Source organism: Pholcus phalangioides, unplaced genomic scaffold, assembly GCF_987345545.1.
Source record: "Pholcus phalangioides strain wild (caught in Gottingen) unplaced genomic scaffold, Ppha-v1.0 ptg000015l_1, whole genome shotgun sequence".
Classification (NCBI taxonomy): Eukaryota; Metazoa; Arthropoda; class Arachnida; order Araneae; family Pholcidae; genus Pholcus; species Pholcus phalangioides.
The window spans coordinates 77,912,425-77,935,590 of NW_028301608.1; the positions used below are offsets into that span (position 1 = coordinate 77,912,425).

The 23,166-nt window shown below is 37.7% G+C and overlaps 1 protein-coding gene across 2 annotated transcripts in view; it reads right to left on the reverse strand.

Moving 5' to 3' along the window:
- Positions 1-23,166, reverse strand: part of LOC149076738 (inactive dipeptidyl peptidase 10-like) — a 131,136-nt gene that overhangs the window by 25,863 nt on the left and 82,107 nt on the right. The window contains exons 6-11 of one of the 2 annotated variants that reach the window (XM_089244377.1): positions 21,683-21,735; positions 18,347-18,428; positions 15,966-16,086; positions 11,987-12,153; positions 10,063-10,181; positions 9,116-9,239 (exon numbers count right to left, since the gene is read on the reverse strand). In XM_089244377.1, coding sequence (XP_089100503.1) covers positions 9,116-9,239; positions 10,063-10,181; positions 11,987-12,153; positions 15,966-16,086; positions 18,347-18,428; positions 21,683-21,735 — 666 coding nt within the window. Of the gene's footprint in view, positions 1-9,115; positions 9,240-10,062; positions 10,182-11,986; positions 12,157-15,965; positions 16,087-18,346; positions 18,429-21,682; positions 21,736-23,166 lie in introns of both variants that reach the window. The other variant, XM_089244376.1, reaches the window with a different exon arrangement.

The following is a 23,166-nucleotide window of genomic DNA, read 5'->3' on the forward strand; positions in this document are numbered from 1 at the left end:
AAAGAAAGATAGTCATAATTATCATAACATAATTTATAAGTCATAAAAATAATCTCAAGTCTTGATTTCAAAAATTCAAATAAGCCTCGGTGAAAATAAAAAAAAAGGACATTTTATAAAGAAAAAAGTCTGGACGGTCACAATTATGGGAACATTCCATAAAATACGGGCCATATGGTCACCCTATAGTCAGAAGTTTCAAACCGAGAACGAAAGAAATACCGTATATTTGGCCCGCGGACTGAAACGGTTGTGCACCCCTGTTATAAATACTCGTACATCATGATTGATGGACGAGTAATGCTGAATATTATTGCTACAGAAAACTTTCACACTATACAATATTTTTTGTTTTATTCGTTTTCTTTTTTGTTTTTCGGAGTGTCAGTGACTTTTAAGGTCTGGACACACATATCCGCACCGTGCCAGGACCGTAGCTCGGGCGTCAGTTGGCCGTGGCTCGGCTCGTTCTTCTTCAGACCACACCTTTCCGTGTGTTGCCCGTGTCGCTGCCGTATGCTGACTACGAAGCTGTGTCGATTGCTTCAAGTCTTTAACGCAGCCGGTTCGGTGTAATCAATGTTCAGTAAATTAATTAACAAGAGTGATTTGGATATAATAACCCTAGCGTAAATTAACAATAATTAATTGTTCTAAACATTTCTGTAAATAATCTACACATGTATATAAATTTTTTATCTGTCTGTATATGTGTGTGTGGATGTGTTTTTTATAGAAATTTTAATTTTGTTTTTATTTTGGATTGATCTCCGATAGATTTTTTGTATGTGACAAACCCGCAAAAAAGGATAGAATCTTTAAATGCAGCTGCAAATAAAAAGACGGTCATTTGCTTAGTTTGACTATATGCATTCTTGTTTATAGTTTGGACAGAGGAGATTATTTACGGAGTGATAAAAATGGAGAGAGGAAAAAAAAAAGTCATATAGAAATTAAAACAATCTGTGGGGGAGAGGGGTACTCTCTCTTCCTCAGCTACACACTCGTTTTTTTTTTATTCAGAGTCAACGGCCATCATAAATATAATCATCTGTAAGGGCAGGTGGTGTCAAATTCCGATAACACCTCGGAGAAGTGTATCTAAGCTCAGTAGGAGCATATTGTACGAAAGAGCGAGCATATCTTTTACTCTGTGTGTGTGTGTGTGTGTGTGTGTGTTCGCAGAATCTTCTAAACTGAAAATTGGCTCCTCTGCAGATGGCAAATGGATATTAAAATCAATAACAATTAGGGTGTTTAGTTTGCCGGGGCTTGATTCAATGATAAAGCCTCACTGGTATTCGATAGTAATTTAAAGCACTCATTGCCAAAGTCCCAGTCGCTGAAACACCTTTGTCAGATATTTAGCACAAAGGTGCTCGACTTTTTGGAAGGTGTGGGCCACTTCAATGTTTTGAAATATTTCGCCGGCTTCTTAAGTTATCCAGAAATGAGTCTCGATCCTCCATAATTATCTAAGAAGTGGCACGTGTCGCTTAAGTGATCTGCAAGCGTGCCGCGGGCAGATCGAGAGATCTGGAAATGTGCCACTAACCACTCAAATAGGATAATCTGCAAATGTGTCACGATCCACTTAAGTGAACTGGAGGTGTGCCCTTAGTCGCTCAAGTGATTTTGAAATGTGCTTGAGACCACTCGAGAGCCTTGTTTTGTTTTTTGTTGTCACGGGCCACATCAAATGCTTCCGAGGGCCGCATTTGGAGCACAGGACATGGGTTAAGCATTTATGGCTTAACATGTTGCATCTGATGTGAGTACCAAATTTAAAATGTCTCATATATTTTCCCATAAGAAAAAACCCAAAAATTTTCGAACCGTTTTCTATTTATATATATAATTTATGTTAAAACCAACAAAAATGATTCATTTATAGAGTATCGGAAATTAAATCCAGTTAGTTTTCCAAGTTTACATTATTATTTTAACAAAAATCTCCCCGGCAAAATTTCGTTATATGCTATGTGAAACATAATTTTAAACATTGTTTTCCCATCAAAGTTGTGAAAATGTTTATCCATATGTTTTCTACATATTACGCTAGTACCACAGAAGCGGGGCCAGGTGCGTCCAAACAATTTCGGGGCACGAAAAATGTTTAGGACACCCCTTCCCTTTAACAAGATTTCATATATTTTGTGGGAAGAGGGAATCGGCATACTGAATATACACGAACGCTAAGAAATACCCCCGTACAAAAAAAAATAATAACTACACAAATGTGAATTAACACAAAAATTAATGGAGGTAATTTTAAACGAATGTGAGAAACCGTTTCCGAAATTAAGGAAAACTTTAGAACCGATGGATTAAAAATAATTGAAAGAAATAATTCCAGAACTATTGAAAATTCAGAATTAATAAAAGAAATAATGCAGAAATTGATTGAAATCAAGAAATAAATGGAATTAATAATTCAGCAATTGATGAAAATTGAGAAGCGACATGAAATAAATGAGCTCTTTTATAAAAAAAATCTGCGCTCTCTCTCTCTCTCCCGAGCCCGCACCGTCACCGTAAAAATATAAAATAACCTAGTTGGTGACGGTGCGGACGCGGTGCGGTGACGGTGCTCGGCTACGGTGCGGATATGTGTGAACGGCTGCATTGCTTAGCAAAGAATTATTCTTTGACCGTGTGGTGACCTACACTCGGCCGACGCACGTGTTAGCGAATACCACCTGCTCTTTAGATGTAGGTGCGTAGCAGAAAGACACCTGCCATGTAGCGGTACTATCATTTTAGTATCATTCGATGTTGAAGTGTGAGACCGGACGCATGCAAGAAAATGCGCTCCCGATGGGTCTCTGATGTATCATATAATTTAATCATTTAATTAAATCTCTCATATTAACGATTCTGTCTCTCCATCAAGAAACGTCTCATTCGTTTAGTCTATAATTCAGAAGTGGGATGACATAGACATAGACAAAGACATAGATATATAGTGATAACGATGATGCTATGCATATCCCACGTGCGTTGATGTTTATGAACTAGAGCCCATAATCGGCAGCTTGCGAAGTTTGTCTTCTCGACGACGAAACAAAAAAAAAAAAGTTTCTTCTTTTCTACTGATGATTGCCGATGACGTCCGCTGGTTGCTGTTTCCGATGTCACCCGAGGATATCCGAAGTCTACCGAGGATTGCCGAAGTATACTAATCGCTGTTGAGGTTAAAGATTCCGTGGATCTCCGATGTTACCGAAGATATCGATGTCTCCCGACGATTGCCGATGTCACCCGAGGATTCCCGAAGTAGTCTAATGGCTGTTGAGGTTAAAGATTCAACGATATTTCTGATGTTTCAGTGATTCTACGACCTATCCTTGCTGGTGGAAATATGATGTGATGATTTAGTGCGCGATATTAGTATATGCAGTGCGAGATATTAGTGCGTGTATGATGTATATTATTCTGCGACGTTTCCGATGTGTCGAGGTGTTGTGATGGTGAGAGTGCGCGAGTGTGATGTTTAAAATTTTGCGCAAACTTTGATTGATCCACAGTGAATTTATTTCACACATTATTATATGGTTCCACGTTTGACGATGCGAGGGTTATATTAGCGCGCAAGTGCGATGTACAAGATTTTGCGCGAGTTTCGATTAATTTTCAGTGAATTCATTTTTTTTATTCATTTCTTTTCGTGTATATGCAGTGAAGTGATTTATTTTTTTATTGTTGCCATGTAGTGGTGAGTTGAACTATTTTCGTTTCATGATCAGAGTCAATTTAATGCTATATTCCGTATCATTATTTAGCAATAATACCATAGCACTGGTCATTTTCTTTTCTTTTATTATTATTATTTTCTTTTAATATTGCAAGATGTCATTCTTAGCGAAAGCGAGAAAAGGTGACTTGAAAATTCTCGCCGAGGAGCTTGGGGAAACAGTTGATCCCGATTTTAAAGTTGCTGATTTAAAACTATTAATTCTAAACTCGAAGAATTATGAGGAAGAATTTGTTAGGGTCCTTGTCGATACCGTTATAGAAACTAGAATACAACGAGAGATTGATGAGCGCGAGGAAAGGAAGCGTCAAAATGACATGGAGATGAGAAAGCGTCAGGATGAAATGGAAATGAAAAGGATGGAATTGGAATTGGAAAAGAAACGGTTAGAACTGTCTCTAAGTTCAATTGGTGGGGGTCTAGCGAGGGAAAATGATAGTTCATTTAAAGTAGATCTTCATAAATTGATCCCAAAATTTGATATGAAGAATGATATTAGCTTATTTATGACCTCTTTTGAGCGTCAGGCTAAGATCATGTCCATCCCGAAAGAACATTGGGTTACGCATCTCATTAGTGTATTACCATCAGAAATTGTTGCTCTCATTGCCAGAGAACCTGAGCAGGAAGCTGCTGAATATGACTATGTTAAGAAACTTCTGTTGAGACGATTCAAATTGTGTCCTGAACAATTCCGTCAGCTTTTCAATAACCACAAGAAAAGTTCGGAAATTACGTGGAAGGACTTTGGTTTCGAATTGAGAAATTATTTCGAGGAATGGATAAGCGGATTGGGAATAAAAGATTTCGAGGGGCTAAAAGAACTTATCGTGACCGATCAACTAAAACGTAGTGTGAATACAGATGTTCGTAATCATTTCATTGATGAATGGTCAAAAATCACAACCGTGGTAAAGTTGACAGAAATGCTTGATGAATATGAAAGTGTGGTCATGAGCACTTGTAAAAAAGTGTATAATAATGAATATTCAAAAGCCTCTAGACCGCCAACTCAAAACTTGACTCGAGAAAAATTTAACAAAAACAAACCACAGAAAGAAGATTATCATTGGCGAAAGGACATTGATACTGGTAAACCTGCAGACCATAACGCGTGTTATAACTGTTACCAAAAGGGGCATTTTTCCAGAGATTGTCCTAAACCAAAAAGGGTGAAGTTCTGTACATCTTGTAAAAAAGAGGGTCATGGTACCAAAGATTGTTCAACAAAACCAAAAAATCTTCTGGTGAACACAGCTATGTTCATGCCGAAAATAAACATTCCTTCTCACAACAAAACTGTTCGTATCAATGAGGTTGAAACTGAAGCTGTTGTAGATACAGGTGCTGACATATCTATGATGAAACAAAATTTTGCTCAAAGGGTAAACGCCGACGTTCGTAATGAGGTTATTTCTCCTATTAGAGGTATTGGTGGTCTTAGTAAACCTCTAGGAATTACAGAAGTGAATGTCGCCATAGATAATGTAGTAATGAGAAGTATTACATTCTATATAGTAAAAGACGATACTTTTGAGGGACCAAATGTACTCATTGGTAATAATGTTATCGATTCACCGGAATTAATCTTGATACGGAAAGAAGGAAAGTCACAGTTCCTTAATATCGATGAGTTTGATAGATTGTGTAAAATTCAGGTCGAGGAGGTATGCCAAATACCAATAGAGAAAAATAGAGGTATTTTGCGTGGATTCTGGCATGATGAGAATAGCGAGCCTGATTCCAGTGTTGATGTTTCTGATGTTATGGTTGCAAAAGCAATCACAAGCAATAGGCAACCTATTATTTGTGAAGAAATTAAAGTCGGCGATGTCATAAAGGAACAAGAAAAAAATAGGCTGTGCGAATTACTTAATGATTATCGTTCATGTTTTGCGAAAGAACCTGACGAAATCGGATGCATCAATACAGCTGTGATGCACATAAATGAAATTCCAGGAAGCAAACCGGTAGCACGATCTCCATACCGTGCTTCACATTATGAAAGACAAATACTGCGAAAAATTACAACTGAAATGAAAGATCAAGGAATTATACGAGATAGTATATCGGAGTACAGTAGTCCAGTACTACTTGTTCCCAAAAAGACTGGTGAATACAGAATGGTGATTGATTACAGGCAGTTAAATGCTCAAACCGTGAAAGATAAATTTCCCCTTCCATGTCTTGATGATTTGCTTGACCGTCTTTCAGGATTTAGCATGTTTTGCATTCTCGATGCATGTCAAGGATTCAACCAGATCCCAATGGATGATGAATCATCACGTAAAGCTGCGTTTACAACACCTGATGGGCATTTCGAGCCAACTCGTTTATTTTTTGGATTAGCAAATGGGCCTCCAGTTTTTCAGCGTGCGATGTCTGTTGCTTTGGGTGATCTATTGTGGAACACTGTAACATGTTTTGTTGATGATATATTTTTTGGCGCATATGATTTCGATGACATGATGGTAAAATTGAAAAAGTTTCTGGAAAAACTGCAAACAGCTGGGGTGACATTGAAACTATCCAAATGTGAATTTTGTATGCCTGAAGTGGAATATCTTGGTTTCGTGGTAAACAGAGAGGGATTGAAGCCTGGACCAAGGAAATTAGTTGCTATAGCTGAGTATCCAGTTCCCAAGACTAAAGAAGAACTACGACGATTTTTGGGTTTGACTGGTTTCTTTCGGCGCTTCATAGAACGTTATGCTATCATAGCATTTCCTCTTAACCGTTTACTTAGGAACAATCAGTTATTTGAATGGAATGACGAACAACAAAATGCTTTTGCGATCTTGCGAGAAAAACTAGTGTCACAACCGGTGTTAAAGTTATTCGATCCTCGTGATAAAACAGAATTGCACACTGATGCAAGTGCGGTTGGATTAGCAGGTATGCTACTTCAACGGGACAATAGCAACAATCTAAGGCTGGTGTACTGTGTGAGTCGTAGAACTCATCCTAATGAAGAAAAGTACCACTCCAGTCGTCTTGAACTCATTGCTGTTGTATGGTCAATGACGCGACTTCGACCGTTACTACTTGGCTTGAAATTTACGCTTGTTACCGACTGTTCTGCTATCATATACTTGAACACTCAACGAAATATTAAGCCTCAAATTGCGAGATGGGCTGAACAACTTAGCGAATTTGATTATGAGGTGAAACATTGTCCTGGAAAGAATATGACGCACGTCGATGCTCTCAGTCGTTCACCTGTGGAAGAATGCGAAAATACATCGTATGACGGGATTCGTTCTAACGGTCCAAGCGAATTTAATGTAAATCCCAAGGCATTTTACATTTCCAACGAAAGAGATAGAGTTTCTCTTATTCAGTCTCAGGACAAAGAATTGCAGAAAATTATTTCCGTTCTCAAGAAGCCAGTATCTAAACGTACTCATCATGATAAATCTACTATTGATAACTATGAGTTGAATGAAGGTATACTTTATCGCATCGAAGAAATTAATTGCAAGCAACGAAAGTTGTTTGTGATGCCACGAACCATGAGAAAATACCTTGCTGTGAAATATCATGATTTTTCAGGTCATTATGGTGCAGAAAAAGTAGTACAGATGATCAGAGAACATTTTTGGTTTCCAAAAATGGTGAGCTACGTCAAGCAACATGTGAGACAGTGTGTGGTCTGTGCATTTACAAAAGCACCATCAGGAAAGAAACAAGGGAAATTGAACCCTATACTCCCAGGTAAAAGACCGTTTGAAATTATTCATATGGATTTCCTAGGACCATTGATATCCAGTTCTCATCGCAACAAAGAACTTTTGGTCATTATTGATAACTTCACGAAATTTGTTCGTTTACGACTGTGTCCTAATTGCTTCACGAAGAGTGTGCTCAAGTACTTTGATGAATTCATCAGTGATTATGGAACTCCCCATCGTGTTATAACTGATCGAGGAACCTGCTTCACGTCAAAAGCATTTGAAGATTACTGTAAATTGCATGGAATCAGACATACACTTATCTGTAGTCAAAGGCCACAAGCAAATGGTCAAGTCGAGCGTATAAACAGAGTTCTTATATCTATGATAACCTCGTCTGTTAAAACTGAGTCGCATAGGGATTGGGATCGAGTATTGCCTGAAGTGCAAAGATCAATAAATTGGGCACCCAGTAAGTCCACAGGCAAGTCCCCTTTTGAACTTCTACATGGATACAAACCCGAAAGACCTGGTTACTTCCCACCGGAATTATTGCCAACTTCTTCCGAATATGAGTCACCAAACAAATTGCGTGATCAAGCTCGAGAAAATATTCTGGACTCAAAAGAGAAAATGAAAGAGATGTACGATGCTCATCACAGCGTTGCTTTTAAATATTCTATTGGTGATGTGATAGTGGTACGACGGTTACCAGAGCAGACCGGAGTAAGCACCAAAACACAAGCAAAGTACCGAGGTCCAATGGTGGTTGCTGGAATACTGCCATCAGACACATATAAGATCACTGATTTTCGTCAAAGTGGTCAAGGGCGAGGAAGACGACAAAATTATACAACAACAGCCCATGCATCTCAGATGAAACTATTCCATCTTGTTGACGATGAAGATCAAGTTATTGACTCAGAGCTCAATGACGATGATGGTGAAGTGAAACAAATCAACGATAATCATGTATCAAATGCATGTACACCGAGAGAGGAATATTGCGATCCTGACAATGATTCAAACAGAGTGAACCGTCCTAAAAGGGCGAGAAAATTGCCATCATATTTGAAAGACTATGAACTATAAGAGAACTGTCATTATTTTCTGACTTCAATTCATATTATGTGTGTTTGTTTATTTTAGTACTTTGTTATATTTTGGCATTTATATTGTGTATCGTGCTTTATAGTTTCCATAATTTAGTTTTGCAATTAGTGTATTTGTTGATATACTCCAGAAAAATTGTGCTGTGCAAAATAATGTATCTGTGAACGAGGACGTTCTTGTAGCAGGGTGGCCGAATGTTAGCGAATACCACCTGCTCTTTAGATGTAGGTGCGTAGCAGAAAGACACCTGCCATGTAGCGGTACTATCATTTTAGTATCATTCGATGTTGAAGTGTGAGACCGGACGCATGCAAGAAAATGCGCTCCCGATGGGTCTCTGATGTATCATATAATTTAATCATTTAATTAAATCTCTCATATTAACGATTCTGTCTCTCCATCAAGAAACGTCTCATTCGTTTAGTCTATACACGTGTCGGGCACGGTGCGGATATGTGTGTCCAGACCTTTATACGGTTTACATAAACATGGACGTAAATTTTTGGTAATTAGAAAGAAAAAACTTCTATGTTCAATGACAGACATAGTAACACATTCATGAATATTCATTCCTTACCGGTGAACAGTACCACAACGTTCCGGTGCATTGAGTTACCACCGAATAGTTCTGCGACCTCGCCATCCAAATAACCGCCAAACTGTGGTTGTCTATCCATTTTACGGAAGTGAAATAATGATCCCTGCAACGAGAAATCATTTCAGAGAAACGGAATTTCAAATCGACTCTAAAACACCCATTTATTATGACTTCGTGGGGTGCGGAACAATGTGAGCAATACATTGCCGATAAGTAGTACCATGGGCTGTTAAAATGTATCGTACTGTGATGTTACCGACTTATGATAGCTTACGAAATAAATTCGATTATTACAATACGCGGAAGAAATAAAAACTAAGTGCCCCCGTGAGCACACTAAAGTGTTGCACATGCGTAACGAGTTCGGCATTTCTTTTCTATTTGCCAACTCTGCGTAACATGCGAATTAATAAATCCGTTTGAAATGAAACCTAATTACACTTGAAACTGCACGTTGTTAGATGTAATGCTGATTTAATTGTCTATAAGTTTACGCCGAAAAAGAAAAATTATGACTGCGTATTTGATTCTGAATGCAATGGATGCACCTGGAATTCTTAGAAAAATTATCATCTCGTTTGAAAAATTAAAGTTTTTGAAGAAAATTTTAGGGACATCACTCATTTTAATTGAATATGCGTAAATGATCGGTGATTGTAATCAATATTTTGATATGTGTTTGTTCTTACAAGACCATAAGGCCAAACGCAACTGAGTTCATCTTGTGAACTCAACCGTGAACACGTGCTAGTGTCTTCTTTTTCGAAGTACGAGACAGTGCCTAAAGTTATTTTATGTAAAAGTACAACTGGAAAAGACATTAGACAATTAGATAATTGATAGATATAAGGGAAAATCAATATGTGCGTGTATGTGAAGAAAAAAAAAGAGAAGAAAGGCTAAGAACAATGCCTGAGATCACAAACCACACATGGACAAGTTGATCTTGTACTTCTCTCGGCGGCTTAACGTCACGGTGAAGAATTTTGTTTGGGTTCCGCAGATCCACTACCCATAAGAACGCAGATGGATTATCACGACCGGGCTACAACAACGAAACATCGATTATCACAAAAAAAAAAAAAAATTGAGAAAAAACATTTATTCGATGATGAATAATCATCGAGTTATATAATGGACACTTTTCAGTTAACTTTGGCATCACACTGAGATGGGAAGAGGGGTGTGTCTGGTCCTCTTTTTAATGTCCAATGTTAGGCAATATTACTCATTAAAGAAAAACAAAACAAAGAAACGAATGACTGTATCTCGACGATGAATTTAAATTCGTTTGGGTAATTTGTTCAAAATAAATCGTATGTCAAAGTAGGCAAATTTATTTAAATGTTGAAATACAAAGTCGACGCTCGTGATAATGGCCATCCATTGTTGCGACCATTCCATTACAAGGACTGGCACGATAGAGGTCCCTAATGTTCCCTATTTATTTCAGGTTATTTTGTGTCCAATATAAAGATCTGAAAAGATCGTTCAATCCAATGCAACGTCCGAAATGAATTACTACCAACCGCTTTTCTGCAAAAAATTGAACAAAATCAGTCCTTATGTATATTTATTTGACTGACTATTTCTCATAGTCGGAATTTCCTGGAATCCGGATTGACGTGAAAGAGTACGAAACGTACATATTATCTTGTTTGCATTCATTCAACATGGCTGCGTGGAATAACCGGATCAGAACTTGCACGAACACAAAGTTGTGCACGCATTATTACTGTATTACAAATTCCTTATTGTTTTCCAGCCTAATGCATTTTCATTAGACCTGCCTACAAAAAAAAAAAATCTCATAATTGTTTATTCCGTCTATATGCGAAGTTCTCTGAAAAAGATAATTTTGTTTTAATTTTCGATGTAATGAGTTTCCGTTGTAATGTTCTTTATAACAAGCGTCGACTGTATTCACAACACATTACACGCTTTGAAATTTCGCATCATCATGAAGTGTCAACGTATTAGGATTTGATAAAGATTTTTAAACTTATCCCTGTTTTCTAACGTATTATCTTCGATTTGTTTCTTTACTAATATATATATACAGTCGACGTTCGTCATAATGACCCCCCCCCCCTTGTTCCATGGAAGAGAGACGTTATATTGGAAGACCATTGTATCGAACGTTTGAAAAAAAAATTAGCTTCTTAGGAGAAGTGAGAAATGGAACAGAATGGACGGATCAAAAATAATATCATTTACTTCGGTTGGTCAGGGAGAGCGTATTCACGATAATCAATGAGTTAATTTCATTATAATGTAAGTAATTGAGGGAAATGCATCAGGTTAGAAAATAAAACGGAAATAATTAATCCATGCACGTACCTATGTAACGAATTCTCTAATATTAAGGGTCAAGGTCAAACAAAAAACATATTTTGTACATTTATTTGCAAAAAAATGCTATCATAGACCTAAGTTCGGACGTTGTATTTGATTCAACGGTCATTGCATGTTATTGTATTGGCTGAAAATTCACGGAATGAAAACGAAAAAAAGAGACTTATTATATTAGTCGTTATAAGGGACTGTCGCAATAACGCATGATCGTTATAACGAGCGTCGACTGTTATATTATTTATTTCCGAATTATAAATCTTATGAAAATCCCCCAATTCGTTTTCTATGAACATAAAATGATTCATTCTGCTTATTTTGGGAAAATCGCGTTTAGTTTTTGGACAACCTGGTCGACTAGAAGCGAAGCAGCGCGTAAAATTTTAAATTCATTAATCTTCGCAACTTACGCTTTGAGAGCACTAACGTAAATGAACTGTCTTCGTAACGGATCTGCTAAAATCAGGAAGTAATTTTAAAATCAGATCAATTAATTACCTTGGGATAACGCAGGTGGAAGAGTTCGGGATAAACCTCGTCCGTGTCGTTGAATGGGCCGTAGTAGTTGTAGTATAAGCTGCCGAGTTTGCTGTCGTTGAAAGTCGCGAAGCACAAGAGATTTCCATCCGGTGACCACCACAAAGCTTTGTCAGTGTACAGAAGTTCTTCTAGCGGAAAAGTTTGCTCGAATTTACATTTTCGCGAACGAACAATGGTAATCACAACACGTGACAAGCACAATAAAAATACTAGTTCAATCGTTAAAACTTACGATTTTCCTCGACAACATTTTCACTTCTCCTCGTCCAATTAAGCAACAGAGTAATAATAATTATAAAATGCGGCTTTGCTCGAAATAAACGTCGCGCTTTTACGCGATACATAATTCAATTCATGTTTTCTCGTACGAAATGCCTGTAATTTGTTTTCATTTATTCTACAAATAAGCATTTCTTCTGCACGACCAAAAGTATACTCCGGTTTTATTTCAACTGCACAATTACATGAAACCGATATTTGAAAGCGATAAAGTCTTTAAAGTTGCAAAAGCTTTTCCTAAATGAAGCTCTTTGGTACATTTTCCAAGTTAATAACTTATGTAAACTCTACAAGCATTCTGAAAGCATTTTATAGAGGCACTTTATTACGAGATGCAGTAACTAACTTATAGATGTCTCCTGATCAGGGAAAAATTGAGTACACGAATGTGAGCGGTTTTTTTTTCTAATATGCTTGTGAAAACTTTATATAGACAAAAATGGTGACTGAGAGCTGATAAATAGAGACGGAATGCAATGAATTTTATTCAAGTCCCCAAGCACGTTTTTGTATTAAACGTTTACGTGTCCGTAGCAGTCAAGATAAATATCATCGTACCCGTATAGGTGCCCAATCTTTACCCGTTCCTTACTTCGACAACAATTGCCCTTTCTTCGTCACCCGCTGTATGACGTCCTTGTGAGATTTGTATATGCGACCCGAGATTTTTTCTTTCTCATATATGTTACGGCAAATGTGATAAATCGTGTGTTATGCGTATTAACCGGTTATTATGCATAATATACGGTTAGAATGCACAATGGCTAATAGTCTCGGTAATTTTTGATAAATTTATCACTTTTACCGGTGATTATATTGCCCATCTCATACTAGAAGCACGAATGTAGGGCCGGCGCCAGGTAATGAGGGGGTGAGGTGACTGCCTAGAGCGACACAATTACAGGGGTGGCATTTTTTTATGGCAGATTTGTTATGACGGTGCTTTCATTTCGCAAATTTTTACGCATCGAAAAAATTTTGAGGGGAAAGTACGAGTGGATAAGTAAGCGCAGGCAAATACAATACTTTTTCAGTGTTGAAATGCTATTCAATTCTCTGCTATTCAATGCAATGCTCACTCAATTCATCTCACTACATTTGCAGATTTTCATCCCACTACAGACGATGCCAAAAAGCACGTCGCAACATAAGTAATCAGAAATTACCACCAGTTCATGATGATCATGTCATTTTCTTCAATGGATAATGATTCATTAAGCAAGTCGCTTAAAAAGCCAGAAAGCAACAGCGCTCATCTCGAGATCTTCTGCGCAATTTAAACTCTTTGTAGAGAGTTTAGCGTTCTAACAGACTGTCAGTTTTACCTTTGAAGTAGGGTCATATTTCTTTCTCGGCTATCTCAATTCAAAATTCCTTCCCAAAATTCCATAGTCAGCATTCCCTGAGCAGAATGGCAAAAGGAACGAAAGGCGCAGCCAAGAATAAGAACGTGAAGAACAACAAGAAGAAGAAGAACAACAAGGATTCGAATCCCAGTTCGCGCAAAGAAGTGGAACCGACCCAGAATTCCGATCCCATCGAGTCCCGGAATCACGAATGCTACAAGCAGTATTTGGATCCGAATATCGTACTCCGGAACGTAAAGGGGCTCTGCCACGGCGACGTCAAGGTCAGCAATGAAATGGCCGTTTATACGATCGCTGTTCTCGAATATTTGACGACGGAGCTCGTCGAACTGTCCTTCAAAGCTGCGACGGACCGCACCAACGAGACTAACCCGATCATCATGTTACAGGACCTGAAAGCTGCCATCGTTACGGACGCCGAGCTAAGAGCTCTGATTCATGAGAAAGTGGAAACGGATACTTTCGCGGAGGCCTACGGGGTTTAGGACATGCCAAGTCTGGATGGATGCCGTACGTAGACTTGGTGCCTACAGTAGACAGTCCGAACCACAAGGCGAATAACCTTTCAGCTTCTTTTTGTAGTGTTCCATTAAAAAAAAAATGTAATTATTTGTAGATCGTTTTGGTTAAAATGTAGAGTGCAACTGTCTTTTTTGCACCGTGGATTTAATTTAACGCCAACCCTGCTAATTAGTTTATTTCTGATCGTACTTATCCATGTCTACTTAATTCAAAAGAAAAGGGGGGGAGAAGGGAGACCAAATTTTTTTATGCTCCTTTCACATGAATTTCTTTCACGTATAGATTTAACACAGTGTTGCCAGAATACTGAAAAATGCCATGATTGGGGAATAATTTGAAGGCAAAGTATACCGTATTCGTGTTGATTTAGAAACGGCTATTGATATTTGTTCGGAAGGAGATCACTGAATGAAATGAGATAAGCCTCCTCGCAGCTGTTTGGTTAGCGTGATTTTCAAGCGTGGTGCCACCGCTCTTGAGGGTGGCGCCAGTTTGACCACCAACCACACCGTGGTATTCTAGGAAGCCGTTAAGTGTTACGCGGGGAGGGGTTGACGAGACTACAGCCCAGGATCTCTCTCGACCCCCATATTTAAATTTCTTCCCGCAATAAAAACTATACACAACAATTACTGCAGGCCCTATAGCAAGGCGGGATAAACTAAAAACAACTGGGTTCCGCGAGAACGTTTACGTTGGAAACCCCTTTATACTTCACCACGTGTGGTCTAGTACAGAGCACCATCACTATCCATGATGGTGATGCTGGGTGAGGTGACGTAAGAATGCGCTACCAAAAAATATTCTATACCACCTTCTTGAAACAGATAGAGCTTAAAAAGTTATTTTTATCGGCTGAAGTCTGAGATTACTTTGACCACCTACAAGTCCAAATATCTGAAGATATTGTGACTCTTCGCTCTTTATACGATGTGGCGGATGCGAAGATGAATTCAGAAAAGAAAATACATCTGCCTCTACTGGAAATCGAGCCCACATTCTATCACATGCCGAGTGAGCGCGCTATACCATTACGCTATAAATACAACGAACCTCTTTCCTTAGAGCTTGTATGAGTAGACTTCGGTTCAATTCTCCACAGATGCAGTCGAATTTTCTCTCCTGAATTCATCTTCGCATCAGCCAGATGTTAAAAACTCTCGTGAGTTCAAATTTTACACAGCAATGTGGTTTTAACGTTTAAAAAACAATATTAAATCATGCAATTAAGTTGCAATGATGCATACGGACAACATGTTTTATTGAAATTAAAGTTTCAAGACATGGTTACTATAAAATTATTCTACATTTTTTCTAATTGCGAAAAATTTCAACTAAGTTTTGATAAAAATGTCAGATGTGGCCCTACTGCATTACATGCGCGATGTACATGGACTGAGAGTTGTAGAAGTCATCTAAGAAAATAACAATGGATTTTTTTAATGAAACTGAAGATTAATTAATTCCCAAGGTAGAAAGAATGCAAAAGTAGGGTCTCTTACAATCACATAATCGATTATAAGTGTTGGTTGGGGGAAGGATTATGCCGTTACAGGCACAATGCATTTCATCTTGGAGACGCTGCAGGCACGTTTTCTTCCCGTCCGCTACGGCCACGACACCGTATTAAAAACCTTTATTGAAAACAATTACCTGAACAAGACACGTTGTGATATCTTAGGTTAATAATATTAAAAATAAAAAAGACATATTATGGATAAGATGTGCAAATTACTCCTATAAAATGGAACCGATAATGAAAACGTTACCTTCATATAACCAGTCTGTGACTCCGTTGAAGATGATGCCGTTCACTCCAGAAGAAGTGATGGGATGATGAGTACCGTTCACTTCTGGCACATAGTATATATTGTTCTCATATACATATATCTACGAAAACGTAGAAAACCACTAATTATTTATTCGGGAAAAAAGGAATAAACTAACAACATATTTTTTACGTGAGTGTTTCTGTCTTTGACCGCGGGAAACGATACAATCTCATTTTGAGATTCTCGGCATCATTTTCCATAGCGGCGTTGTTCGTTTACACCATAGTTTCCCAACCTTTTTTGTCCCATCGCCCCCTTTTTTAGAAATGTTTTTCTCCCATCGCCCCCAACGCAATCCAACCCATAAAATCCTATGTTATACCCGTAGCTTTCACCACCCTCGAGGGGCGTCCCCACGTTGAGAATCCCTGGTTCACACCGAAACCAGAACACATAAGGGTGGACTCACATCTATAGACACTCACCGTATCGTGTCAGACACGGCAACATTCTTTCAACATAAAACCAATGAACATATTTATATATATCGTATCGTGGCTGCGCAGGTGCAGACAGACATTTCTATGTTAAAGAATGTTTGCTGTGTCTGACACGACGTGATGTGTGTCTGTAGATGTGAATCCGTGACCCCCACAAGGGTGGGGCTGACAAGGCCCTGGGAAAGGTCTCACAATTCTTTGTTTTTTCACGCTATAAATTAACTTTAAAAGGGCCCGTGGAAGTCTGACCTGGGGGCTCGCAAAAGATCCCAGCCTATGGGCTGCTTCAGGATGTGGGAGCCATGCGCGAATTCACCCTAAAAGGTTTTTGTTCATAACATCTGTTTTTTTTAATAACGATAGCCTCACGATTTCCCAAGAGATATCGGTAAGATCTACAACATTCGTTTTTCAACATTATTTTGTTATAACATTCCCAGGTTTTGATCATTATGCTACGCAGAAATACGGTGGAACCTCCGATTCTAAGACGATGTAAGTTTTGAGTTAGAAAAATGGTGAATATGAACTTTGGGGGGCTTTCATCAGAGGGCAGCACTTGAAGTTGACCTTTTTGGGGTTTTCTTTTTAAGAGGGCTCTCTCCCCCCACCAGAAGAAAGTGCCTCCGGGAAAAGTGTGATTTATTGCATAAAATTTAGCAATAAAATTCTGAAAAAAATTTGTATCTGAAGATGAATATACCTTGCATCATTTTGGCGGAAAATATTTGAATGAAATGAATTATTTCTTCACAAAAGAAAAGATTAGATGAAATTTTATATTTTAGTGCATTTTTCGAGTATCAAAAAAGCAAAAACATTTTGAAAATTCAAAAAAACGAATGCTCGGGTCTGAAAGGGTTAGAGTACATTGTTCAAAATGAAGGGGGAATCTATTGAGCAGTACTTTCATATTAAATGTTTATATATGTAAGCGCATTCAATAGTTATGTGTGCTCCGCCACCTATCAATGAGCTTTTGAATAAATTTATTTAATATATCACAAGCGCAGTATTTGAATTTTCTGTAGTACAAAGTTTGATTTGAACAGTAGAACGCACAAATCGGGGGTGGGGACGTATTTCTCGCTAACGCCGTATATTAATGAATAGCGACTGAAGACAAACGTTGTATAATTGAACGATTTATAAAGGAGGCTCCACTGATATAAGCGGGGTTTTTTACTCTGGTGGTATAATCCTGAGGGTGGTGCTCATACAAGAACCGCGAGGGTAAGAATAAAAATACATGTGAGACGGAGCATAATACAAGTGTATTCTTGAGTCAGTGCAACGTGTCAGCGGTGGCGGACAAACTGCTTTCAAAGAAAGAATACATGACAATTATTTTGAGCACACGACCAAAACAACCCCCTTATTCTACTCGCATTACCGATGAGGCAGTAGCATTCGAATAAATTGAACAAAAGTCAAAACAAATCCTGCACAAATAAATAACCCAAGAAACATTAAAAAGATATTTTCTGTGAAAATTTATGATTATTGCTATTCACTGACATTTTTTTTTAATTGCATATGCATATGTGGTCCTCCCTTGTTCAATTTTGGATCCGGCTGGAAATCAATTCATTATCGGAATAGCTCCAGCCGTAAAAATTTGCGCCTCTCTTCAACAGTAAGAGACTTTGTCTGACTTTATTTTTTGCGAAAATGTTCCGCGTTTCTCGTTTCTCAGCCGTAACAGACACTGGATCAAAACATACAAAGAAATTCAAACAGTTTTCCCAATAATGAGCATTGTGTTACAAATTAATTGAAATGTTATCCTTTGTATCAATTTGTAAGAAGTTATAATTTTTTTTTCCAGATTTATGTATTCGTTCGCCTCTCTGAATGGGTAGCGTAAAATCAACTAACCAGCTGGCTTCCTCTGGGTCCCCAATCTGCAAATCTCAAGAGAGCATTGGGAGAGGTTTCCGGTTCAAGAGCATATATCTTTCTGCAAATACAAAATTAACTCAGTTAGTAGTTATGTATGTTTTCATTTTTAACATCAAGAATGTTACTAATATATTTGAATACTATTCAAAAATGATTAAATCCTTCCATTTCTGAAATTTCTTCTTATTGCCAAGTTTTATGAAGCAACCATTCGCGAGTTCGGTGAAGACCACTTCAAACTCTTTACGATCACGGGTGTAATATTACGTCCAAACACCAATGGAATAAATTCAAATAAGCTCTTTTCGTGTTTTCTTTTCTCTCTCTTACCAAGCGGAAGAGGAACACGCAGGATGAGGGTGAAAAGAGGACTCTAAACGTCTTTGTTTTTAATTAGTCGCTCTGTATGAGCTTTGGCCTCTTGACTACAAGTATTGAAATCAGACTGTTTTTGATATTGTGCGCTGTGCTACTAATTTTGAAAAAATAAATTGGAAAAAAAACAACACAAACCATCTTTACCACCTTATCTTTCTCTCTCTATTTTTCCTTTACACACGCACACACACACACACACGCGCGCGCGCGCGAAAATGTACATTACAAAAAAACTTTTTTGTCGAAGCTCACCAATATCAGCGACATAGGCAGCTGTAATATGCAGTGTAGTGGAAAAACATTGTAAAAGTTCTATATTTTAAATGAGATACTGCAAACAAATAAAGTGAACTGGAAAGATATACCAAAAATACGAAAATTCAAAAGAAATGAAAAATTCAAATAGGAATTCAGAAATGAAAAAAGTTATAGTCAATGTCTCTAAGGCTCTCATCAGGGGAACACCCTGACATTGGCTTAACACAGAACGTTTCTGAGAGCATTTGGCCTCCATAGTCTAAATATATGCTCGATCCCCCGATAAGCCAATGTCAGGGTGTTCCCCCTGAGGAGAGAGTCCTAGACATTGGCTATAACTTTTTTCATTTTTGAATTCCTATTTGAATTTTTCATTCCTTTTTGAATTTTTATACTTTTGCTATATCTTCCCAGTTCACTTTATTTGCAGTATCTCATTTAAAATATAGAACTTTTACAATATATATATATATATAACGTGCGATTAGGTTAGCACAAGATTACTAGATTTATCACCGATTTGTTAAATAGAGATAATCCAAATTTCTTGCCAAAACTTTTACGTCAAGTGGTTAAAGGATAAAAAGACAGCGAGGGGAGGGAATACTGTGCGATATAGATTTCTTAACGTGGGTATATATTTTTTTGTCCCATGCAGTGTTTTTTCAAACGTTTCACTGCATCTGCATGAAGGGGCCTCATTTGAGCGTGTATATTTGAGCGTCAAATATTGCGTGTATTAACCTTCTCCGCGGTGTTGTAAATTCAATTGATCCCCATTAGAACTAGCAAAGTGAAAATAACCAAATCGTCTGTAAAATGCAAATCTTTTTCAAGAAGAAAACTTTTTCAGATTTTGTGCACGTGATAGTGATTCCACCCCAACTTCGAGAATAATAAACAGAGAAAGAGAAATACTCTACTTTCTTCTATTACGTATACTGTACACAAATTCCTATACCACCCCAAAGGGAAAAGACAAAAGGTATATAGTGATACTTCGGCTCACGAACGCCTCGGTTTACGAATTTTTCGGCTAACGGAGATTTTTCCATCGGCTAACGAACATTTTCGTTGACATGGGTGCACACGCTCGCATAAAACAGATGCAACGGGAGCTGAATTGTAGTGGCAATCATCATCAGAATTACTGTCAATCGAGTCCGATTAATTCATGTCCACCTCGGAATTTTTCTGAGATGTACCTCCACATTCTGAAAGTTTTTGAACCAATCCCATGTAAAATAAAAGATTCAGCTAATAAAAAATGCATTGGACAAAAAAGCAGAAAAGAATCCTATGTTCCCAGAGCACGCGATTTTTTCAGTGCAAAACTCTTAGCATAAAATTGAATGGCCTTTCTAGGATCTCATGTTTTCTATCTGCATGTATCAAACACATAAATGAGCTGACAAAAGTACAAATGGACTTGAATGCAAGGAAATTATAATATGAATGTGACATCAATAGTTAAATGGTTAGTAAGTCTCCATTTGCAGAGAGGAAAAAAAAAACACATTTACTGTTGAAATTGCTGTTAGTTAGATATTATAATTACTTTTTTCTCTCCGTTGCCCCAAATATTTTTCATCTTTGTAGAGCTCTTGCTAAGCATCATCAAGGATGGAAGAATGATTTAGTTTAATTTTTCTTAGCGCACAGCTGCCCTTTTATTTCACGTGCAGCACTGTGTTTTTTCTACAAATGGACACGTTATATAAAAGCTTTCTGTTACCTTTCTTTTGTGTAGGTTTCTCTAACGCGTTCCTCACCCCCTAAACTTGGAAAATGGCTGAAAATGCCAACTGGTCATACAGTCTAGGCCAGTGTTTCTCAACCGCCGGGCCGCGGCCCAGTAGCGGGCCCTAACAGTAGTCACACCGGGCCTTGAGTGATTCGAAGTTTCATTTTTCCATTAATTTCTCGTTAGTTGTGTGTGTATGAACAGACCTTTCACTTACGCAAAAGAGATTTACCGGGCCGCGGGCTTTCAAAGATTGAGAACCGCCGGTCTAGGCCATATACGGTTGGCTTAACTCAGTCCACAGACACCCACAAGGTGTCAATAGTCTGATATACGAGGGAAATGTTCATGGAAACAAAGAAAGGCGATGGCCATATTTATTTTCCTCGTTGTCATACATAGTATAACAGAAGTATAAAGGTGATATCGTTTCTTATTCGTTTCCTGTTTTTTCAGAAAATTATTTTTCATCTTTATTCAGTCACGTTTAATTTTAAAGAACTATTAGGCCATTCTAATTATAGATCATTATAGCGAATATAACGAGTGCTGCACTCGTTGAAAAATCGCAACAATATTCTAACAAAACAACAGTTTTTTTCCTCATGTTTGAAGGTCTGTTTGATAAGACATTCACTTTGTATCCGCTTTCAGCGACGCGGACGGTTAGAGTTTCGTGGTTTTTATTAAAATCAAATCACTCTTCATCCAATGCAGATGCAGGAGTATTAATATTAATTTATATATTGCATATGCAGTATACACTGTATATATATAATGCAGATAGTCATACACGCAAACAAATTCACGTAAACATAGGAAAATATTTTCCCCATTCATTTCGTTCAAAGAAAATAATGAGTGATAATGGTAAATTAGATGATGGCATCTAAAACTATGCGAAGAATGTTTTTAATTAATCGCTTACGTACTTGGTAGAGACTTCATATATTTTATACTTGGCATGGAAAGAGTATCTGTATATCTGAAATTAAAAGAAGCAATTAATCAAGCCTGCAAACACGTTGAAAGAAAGCATCAGCTGCTGATAGCAACACATTCAGCCACCAAAACACAAACTCACGCATTCTTTCGAAATGCGATACTAAGTTGAATAAACGGACAATGCTTTAGATCTTTTTTTTTCTTCTTTTCTCCCCCCGATGCTCTTTCCATTTTATTTCGAAGAAAAGAAAATGAGATAAGAATGAATGATGACAACACAGTCAACGCCGATAAAAATGTTTCTTAATGAAAAGAATAATATTCGAGCTGGTTCTACTCCCAAAGTAAAAATGTCTTCTCTTCGTGAAACATTAAAAAAAGAAAAGAAAAAAAAAAAACCCCCCGTCAATGACGGCATTCTTTTATTTTAAACAATTTTTTGTTTTTGTTTTCACGTTTCCTCTCGCACCATCTAAACTTACGCCTTTACGCATCTCCCACCTGTCAAAACAAATTTACACGATTTCTGTTTTTTAATGCATTCGATAAAAGTGAAAACTGATTCATTTTAATGAATCGAGCTTCACGCACAAAATATTTCACGGACACATAAACGCATACACCAGTATTTTTCAATTTTATCTTCACTCATGCGTAGAGGAATGAATGAATGGTGTTGTGACGAAATTAAATTTGAATTGGAATATATAACGATAAAAGAGTGTGATTTTTTATGTATCATTTGACGTCTATCATTAATGTGGTGGAGAAACTCAAATAGAGGAGCGGCGCAGTTTTTTCTGTTGTTCAGTTTTTCATTGATATCCATATATGATGCTACATGTGCGAGGCAACATAATTTTGAAACTTAGTCAATTTACAGGAATTTTACAGTGAACCAATTCGTTCAAAAGAAATTTCGGTGACGCTTCAAATAGTATTGGTCATCGAATGAAAACGGCAATGATTTGATTTCCATCAAAGCATATCTCAAACTGTTCGTTAATCTTTCAGATTGTGAAACTGATTGAACTCAAACGTAGCAACTGAACAGCGGCTGCAGTTTCGAGCTCCCAAAAGATAGCATTATGGGCCATTCAAGTATTACGTCAGCATCGATGTTGGGAGGGGGTATCCGATTTGCTGACTGTTGATGACAAGGGAGAGGGGAGTTTGGATGATGCTTACGTTATCAACCACTCTTTATGAAAATATGAAATATTCTTGATGGCATCCAAATACGAGAAAAATCTTTCGCTAGTTTGTGGGCATCTGAACTAACATTCTCCCTAATGATAAATCCCTTACAGAGCCACTTCAGCCATCTCTAAATGTTTCACTGATTCTTCAAGTGCTCTGAAAATATGTCCGGGCCGCGTAGGTGCTCTGGAACTGTGGAACGCATCATTCAAGTCATCCATAATCATTCCGGGGATCACTTAAATAATCTGGGAATGTTACGCGGGTAACT